This window comes from Nicotiana tabacum, chromosome 17, assembly GCF_000715075.1.
Source record: "Nicotiana tabacum cultivar K326 chromosome 17, ASM71507v2, whole genome shotgun sequence".
Taxonomy (NCBI): Eukaryota; Viridiplantae; Streptophyta; class Magnoliopsida; order Solanales; family Solanaceae; genus Nicotiana; species Nicotiana tabacum.
In genome coordinates, this window is record NC_134096.1 from 109,938,526 (window position 1) to 109,946,352 (window position 7,827).

Genomic DNA, 7,827 nt, shown 5'->3' on the forward strand with positions numbered 1-7,827 from the left:
GACAGAGAGAGAGAAGGGGTGGGTATAAAGGGATGGGAAAATTCCTTATTCAATTCATAATATAAAAGGATACTTATTTAAAATTTATTTGTATATAATTGGTAAATTGTATATGATCATATAATTAAGTTAAAACTTTTTGACGACTTAGAGATTTATGAAGTGCTACTCTTTTTTTCAGAATATTGATTGGTATCACAATTTTTCATTTGTCTCAGTACTTGAGGCGCTAATTCGTCTTTTATCTGCTTAAACTTCCTCTAGAGCCATAAATCGTTCACAAATGATTTTTTTACTTTCTTTTTTAAGCTTTTGTACACTCTTACACAAACATCTTACATTTCTTGTCCTAAAATAACCACGTAAAGTTAAACCATTCCTAACGCTTTGGCTAATCCAAAGTTGAAAATACTGCTTTTAGGATTTTGAATTGGATACATGTAAAACGAAATGGAAGTATATCTTACTCATTAAATCTTGCATTTATGTAGCGTAGTTGCAAAATTAATTACTAAATCAGAATCAATGGATAAAGGCATAAAGCTAACTACATTCTGACGAAGCAAGCACAAGGCAGCAATCACATGTAAAAGAATACCATGGTTTCTTCTTCTTTTGCATTTTCAACTTTGGCCAAATGACTTCAGTCTGGTGCAAGAAAAAAAAGAGACTAAAGTCTGTGAGACCTAATGATCATCATTCAAGTTACATGATAAAAATCTGTGACTCTCATTTTTCTTTCTTTATGATTATGCTGTTTATTATAAGAAACTTCGCGACTAATCAAACCAGCATACATCAGCTTGAGCGAGTTTCACGCTCAATATCTAAGTTTTCTCATGCTTCCACTTTGAAAGAGCCAGAAAAACTTCAGGACTCTACAGATTTTCTGACATGCACATTCTGCTGAAGGTTTTCTCAGGCAGATTCAACTTTAACTCCCTCATGTGGTCATTCGTTCCACTTATTCCCGTCCCTGCTCCATGTATTGCCATTGGCAGCTGGCAATACCAATAGATTGATGATTATTTGCAAAGATCTCACCAACTGTAAGAGATTAGCATGGTTTCTTTCTCATCATAATAATGCATAAAGGCCAACAAGAGCACAAACATCCCTTTTGTTGATCTTCCTTGAAAATTTTCACGCTTCTCCAACAAGTAAAACATAGAAAGTGTAGCATATTCAGCCCCATTGTCCACTTAATTTCTCTCTTCCACCTTTACGAACATCATGCAGCAGATAAAGCCAGCTGGAATAGAAAGGTGTCTCAGAGCAACACCTGACAGATATAAATAAAACTGTGTTATCAGCATATCAATGTATTAATTTCTTCTATGGCGGGGAGAGGGGAGGGAGCTTACCAAAGTTCCAGTTTCTTTGTACTAAAGAGTTTTAACAAAAGGTGGAGCATCCCTTCGTGGCCCTGCCACAGAACGATAGACGTACACCTTATCAGCGTAGTCATCGCTGTCCTCATCTTTGATTACTTCGACATTCAATCTAGGCATCTCTTTTGCAAGTAACCGACAACCATTCATGGTGACATTGCAAGCTGACATCCAAAGACACCGCATGGATTCATACTTGTCCAGTCCAGAAAGAAGTGCTGCATTTCCAAATGGACAATCCCTTATCTCCAGCTTCCTCAGCTTAGAACAGCCGTCAAGCACGCACTGCATACCCCAGTCACTGCTCCCAGCAAAAGCCACTGAAAGTGTCTCAAGGTTCTTGGCATACTTACCGATATACTCAAAGGTCTGGTCAGTTAACAGCCCAGAAACGGAAAGCCTCTGGAGCTTTGTACAAGTCTTGACCACTGCACCAAAAGCCTCATCCATGGGTTCATTTGTCAGGTAATCTGGTTGGCCAGGATTCATTATGCAGAGACGAAAATGGGTGAAATCAGGGCAGTTACGCACTATCGTTGCAACAGCAGCATTAGTCATTTGCCGGCAAAAATAGAGAACATATTGAAGCTTAGGACAACCGGCAGACACAGCCACAAAGCCCGACTCCGTCACCCCATGGACTATATCCTGGTCAAAAGGGTCAGCAGGAAAGACTCGCAGTTCTTCGAGCAAGGGGCAGCTGGTTCCAACAGCCTCTAATCCCTTATCTTCGACAGTGTCAAGGACCTATAACAGAAAGATTAAGCATGAAGACCTTGAAAATAGAAAAATGGAACTACCAGGATAAGAAGGTGATTAGAGGGAGTGGCTGTGAAACAGCGATTCCACCAGAGGACAAACAGTGGGATCCTTTGAAGATTTTCCCCCCAGAGAAAACAACCACAGAGCAGTTTAAACTTTCTAAGACATATTAGTGGTCATTTTCAGTGACAATGAAGAAAACAAAGTCATGAAATTTATTTGCTTTTAAATTTTACTTAGTGCTGGAATGAAAGTATCTTGTTAACGACTACAGTTGGAAACTCCTTATTTTCCTCTACCTTTTCAATTTTACCCTTTATCCTGAAGAATACAACAGTTGATCATCAGAACAACAACTGCGCCTCTAACGGCACCAGTGGTATATCAGCTGAAAATTTTTGCGTTCACCATACAGATTAAGAATTCAAGAGACACCATGACAAATGAATTTGGTAACTCCTCCTCCTATTACTAAGGCGATAAACAGGTAATATTCCTCTTAAAAGCATGTAGATAATCCTGATCAGTCCATCATGTGAGGGTCAAGCTAACCTTCATTCAAACAGGAATGTACATGCACCAGTAAATAACTATAATAATAAAGAGTAGTTCAATCCCAACTTTTTCTTGGCAAAGAATTGAGGATGATGTCAGACAAACTTCTCGAAACTAGTAAGGAAGATCTTGATGTCAATTATTTTTTGATAAAGTAAGCGATGTTAATAAAAGGCATCAAGAAGATACAAGAAGTACATGAAGGAAATATCAATTCTCATGAACACGTCCAATGCTCTCTAGTGGTGAGGTTGTTCTTCAGAGAAAACATAGGTGGGAAAAATAAAAGATCTCTGTGTCATTCCTCCACAAAATGTCAAATGTTAGGATGCTAATACCTAAAACCTCATCATGAAAGGATTAGTCACAAAGATATTAGAGTTGCAGCTAGATCCTTACCCAAAGGCGTCTTAAATTTGGGCAATGAGCAAGAAGCTTCGATAATTCACCACTCCCAATGGTTGCATAGCTCAAGTTGAGGAAAGTCAGACTAGCACAGGCTGCATAAAGAACTGGTAAATATAGAGAAGTCGCTTCCCATAAACCCGAGAGAGTGTGCAGATGTTTGCAGTTGCTGAATGCACTTTCAACTTGTGCGTACTGCCGACTCGTGAGTTCTTGATGAAAGGATCCTGTACCGAGCTCCATCAACTGAGGAGCCCGGACAAGCAGGCGTTGCAATTGATCCAAGTTAATGTTCTTATTCACCTTCAGAACCCTCAGTGATTTGCACCTACTGACAAGTCTCTCTAGGGCATCGAAACTGATCTCACTGTTCAGACTGGCAAAGTTTAACACCTCCAGTGACGCAAAGTCATCCGGGAAACAACTTAGCCAACTACCAGCAATATCATCCATGCCATTCTCCTGAATGTCCAGCTCTGTCAACCTCCTGCAAAGGGAAACCAACATTTAGATTGGTAAGGCAATTAAGACAACTGGGATTCATCCATTTAGACTGCTGATAAGCATTAAATTAAGAGCGGGCCACAAAACAAGCTGACTTTTTGTTGCCTATGGAGAAAACCGTGTTTTGCATTTTCTAAACCTTGATGGTTTATTAGGGGTATCACCAGCTTAGGTGGAGTCTGGAGAAAGAAGAACTATGAAATCACTCAAACGAGCTCTTGTTATCATCTACATAAAACCACATTGTAATTGTATGTATCATTTTGATAATACATGAAGACATTTGTTATGTATCAAAGCCACAAACCAGAAAGTGAACACACAAGTCCTGCTTCTGCAGCATATAGAAATATGGGATGTGATATTTAGAGCCATCCTTCAAACTATATCCCCTTGGAACAATTGAGGATCATAACATCCAAAGATCTCACATTCTCAGATTCTTTTTGGTTCAGATTCTCATAATGTAAAATTGTAAAGTTGTCAACTTCTATGATTCGGAATCATTAAATGCAACTCAAGATGAAATTTTGGTAAGCAATTAGAATTTGTGATGGTATAAACATGGAAATACTTACAAAGTGAGAATTCTAATTGTTTATGGTAGCATCCAAAGATTCCACATTCTTAGATTCTCTTTGGTTCCGATTCTCATTATGTAAAGTCGCAAAGATGCCAACTTCTATGTTTGAAACTATATGATACCGCAATACTTAGGGCAGCTCATTATGAAAATTTGCTTCTGGAACATTATTATGGTTTAAACTTAAAATCAGAATCCTAATCACACAGGCCATCCATGTGCAGTAGCCAATGCCTTCATTAATTGCTTATCATAACATCCAAAGATCCATATTCTCAGTTTCTTTTTTGGTTCAGATTCTCATAACGTAAAATCGCAAAGATGCCAGCTTCTAGGTTTCAAACTATACGATATCGAAATCATAAGTGCTGCTCAAATGGAATCTTGGTAAACAATCTGGAACTTTGTGAAGGTATAAACTTGGAAATACTTACAAGTCAGAATACTAATGACACGGGCCATCCATGAGCATAGTCAATACCTTCCTTATTTGCTAAGAAAAAAATCAACATGACAGTCTCGTGAACCAAAATAACCCAGCATTGCTATAAATCTAGGGCAACAATTTGACAGCATATACTAGTTCAAGCTCCACAAGTCTAATCGCCTATAAAAGGTAAAGAGATCAAATGTACAGTACGAAGTCTAAGTTAAAGAGATACTCTTTCTTGACAAATAAGAAGAGTTATTTGTGCCTAACAATGGCATCAAGGAATTCTCTCAGTTAATGCTCATTAACAGGTCAATGTCACATCAAGAAAGTAACATAAAAATGAAGAGGTCCACTTATACTTTGTCTATCTTTTTTTTCTTCTTTCTTTTTAAATGTGAGGGAAGGCAGGGTGGTGATAACAAGATAACAGGCGTGTAACGTGTCCCGAACCAAGAACATGTCACTTTGTTTCTTCACCCACATGGCCACTTCAAATGAAAATGAAAGTTTCTTAACCTTTCCACATCCAGACACATGGGTCTACTGTTTTGTCCTCCATTATTACAATAATTAGCTTGGACCACCACGTAAACAGTATTGTTTCCTTTTCTCTATGTGCCTTGAATGAATTCTAAATCCACCAGACTAAAACTAAGATCCTAAAAGATCAAAGCTAGAAATACCCAGTTACAGCCAAACAAAAAAGAAACTATTTGAAGAAAGAAACAGAAGGTTTTCATCCAATCAACACCCATACCTGAAACATAACTGGTATATTAGAGTATCTACCAATCAGAAAAATATGAACTAAAAGAATTTGCTACTTGAAATAGTTAAGGATAACCAGTCAGAACAATCAATGTTAACAAGATAGACTTACTTGCAGTGAGTAGCAATGGATTTGATCCCATCAGTGCTAAACCCATCACAACTCAACAAAGAGAGAGTCTTAAATCCATGAAAGGATTTAGCCAAAAACTCCAAACTCTCATCACTAACAGTCATCCTCTTCAACCTCAACTCCTCGAGAAAGGGGTAAACTTTGGAAAAAACATCAAGCCAAGCCTGAATATCAGCACCCCAATTCTCTGGGACCAAATTAAAGTCAGAAAATCTTGGCTTCCCTTTAAGGGTAACGCTCTTAATCTTGGGAAATCTTCTTGCTACAATATCAGGAGAGACCGAATAGCAATTCCCAATGAACAACTTAGTCCTTGTCCAACGCTCTGCATTGTACCAATCTTTGCAAACCAATGAAGCTGAGTTTCTGTCCTTGTGAGACCGCACAAGTGACAGCACCTTCTCCAACACCTCATCTGGGAATGGTGATGCTGTTGACTCATTCAATGAATCTACCGATTCCCTCGATTTTTTCAAGCTGGGATTCATTTTCAGCTCCTTGTAGATTCAAAACAGCTTAAATCTCCTCAAGAAATAAAAAACTGCATTTAAATAAAAACAATCGCAAAGTTTAAATCTTTACACCATTTTCAGCCCCTTGTAGATTCAAACAGCTAAATCTCCTCAAGAAAACTGCATCCCAATAAAATAATGGCAAAGTTTAAATCTTTAAAGCGTTTTCAGCTCCTTGTAGATTCAAACACCTTGCTCTCCCCAAGGAAACTGCATTTAAATAATAGCAATTACAAAGTTTAAATCTTTATACCATTTTTGAGATATAGACAAATTATCAACTGCAAATTACAAAGAATAACACTAATTTTCCAAGATTTGTAACAAAAAATTGAAACATAATAGTAAATACTAGAAACTAAACCCATCTTGAGGCACCTGAATTTCAACAAGGATACATCATCTGCAATCAGTTCTAGTCCACTTTGGTAGAGCTTTCAAGAAAACAAATAAAAGATATATTGGTCTAAAGAGTATTTCTTGAAGAGAGGGGAAAGAGGCTCAGAAATAGCAGAACTTTCTGAAACACTTCTGAAAAAAAGCAGATAGAGAATGACACATAAAAATCAGCTTAAAACCATACCTAGATCAAATTAAAAAGAAAAAAAAAACTCCACCACTAAAACTACAGTCCAATTACAAGAAAAATCAGGAAAAGGTGGGTTCTTGAGAAAATAAATTGGGATTGAACAAGAATTGAAAAAGGTGTAGGCTTTTTTTATTGCATACCTCAGTCTTGAGTGTGGTGTAAAAATGTGGACACTTTGGTGAACCAGAAGAGCCAAAGAAACTCTCAACCCAACCCCTTATATATTATATAGCAAACCAAATTATACCCCCAAAAGAAAAAGAAAACTTTATTGCATAAATAAATTATTAAATTACAAGATTAAATTCATTTTTTAATTTATCAAAGTACTGTACACATAAAGGTTATAATAATAAGAAAGTCTACCATATGTGAAGCTGACAGACATGGCAGGCGAGCCAAACCCAACCCTCTCCAGCGTGGGGACAGTGGTGTGAGCTTATGATTACCTGACACGTGTACATAATCACGTTGGTGCGTACATCTTTCACGGCGCATATTAGACAAGAGCCATTTTTATGGTGCGCAGTAACGGTAAATGGGTAATTTTGTACCTTTCACCCCTCAATTACGATATGTGGTATTTCCTTATTATACTTATCAACAATTTTGAATAAGTTTTGGCGAAAGTTTTTCTAAGAAATTTGTTAGAGAAAAAAGTTTATGTAAAAAAAAGTGTACTTGAATAATTGTAGTAGTTGGTCAGCTCGTTGTTAAGGGTGAGAGGAGGGTCAATGTGAATGGAAAATTAATAGAAGTTCATAAATATTCTTACACAACTATGTAAGTAAAGCAAAATTAAGAGACGTAAAAGATTTCACCCATAGATAAATTCTATGTAAGTTTGTTCCGTCCTTTCTAAAATTAGACTAGAAATAAACATATATGTTGTCGTTCAAAGTTCAAATTATCAATTGTGAGAGGAAAGATAAGGAAAAAATGCGAATAGGAGAGGTGAAAAGTAAAAAGATTTTTCTTACTTTGAAAAGAGATAATTAAAAGTGCATAAACGAGAAAAAAATAATGAGATTAGCACAAGGGTATTAAACGAAGTGAAAAAGTGGCGGTCCTAGCTTTTGTCAGCAAAGATTGGCAAATCACACTACACATTTTGGCTTTCATATTGGAGTTTAGGTATTATTTGTATTTATTTATTAATATATACTTTCTTTCCCTTGTTCCACGTCATGCA

General features: G+C 36.9%; 1 protein-coding gene across 4 annotated transcripts; it reads right to left on the reverse strand.

The window, feature by feature from the left end:
- Positions 1–580: 580 nt before the first annotated feature.
- LOC107769845 (protein TRANSPORT INHIBITOR RESPONSE 1-like) lies at positions 581–6,877 on the reverse strand. 4 transcript variants are annotated; one of them, XM_075234819.1, is made up of 5 exons: positions 6,776–6,877; positions 5,514–6,256; positions 3,108–3,600; positions 1,365–2,138; positions 581–1,282 (listed from the first exon to the last, which is right to left on the reverse strand). In XM_075234819.1, exons 2-4 carry the CDS (start codon positions 6,020–6,022, stop codon positions 1,386–1,388), a joined length of 1,755 nt encoding a protein of 584 aa, XP_075090920.1. In that variant the 5' UTR covers positions 6,023–6,256; positions 6,776–6,877; the 3' UTR covers positions 581–1,282; positions 1,365–1,385. The 4 variants fall into 4 exon arrangements, with proteins under 4 accessions (XP_075090920.1, XP_075090922.1, XP_075090923.1 ...); XM_075234821.1 differs by having other exon boundaries at positions 5,514–6,075; positions 6,776–6,849; XM_075234822.1 differs by lacking the exon at positions 6,776–6,877 and adding an exon at positions 6,425–6,738 and having other exon boundaries at positions 5,514–6,075.
- Positions 6,878–7,827: the final 950 nt, after the last annotated feature.

Coding starts and splice junctions, on each gene's coding strand:
- LOC107769845 (XM_075234819.1), bottom strand. CDS start 6,022: ATGAATCCCAGCTTGAAAAAATCGAGGGAATCGGTAGATTCATTGAAT. Junction 3,601..5,513: donor TCCATTGCTACTCACTGCAA/GTAAGTCTATCT, acceptor TTCCCTTTGCAG/GAGGTTGACAGAGCTGGACA. Junction 2,139..3,107: donor CAAATTTAAGACGCCTTTGG/GTAAGGATCTAG, acceptor TTTCTGTTATAG/GTCCTTGACACTGTCGAAGA.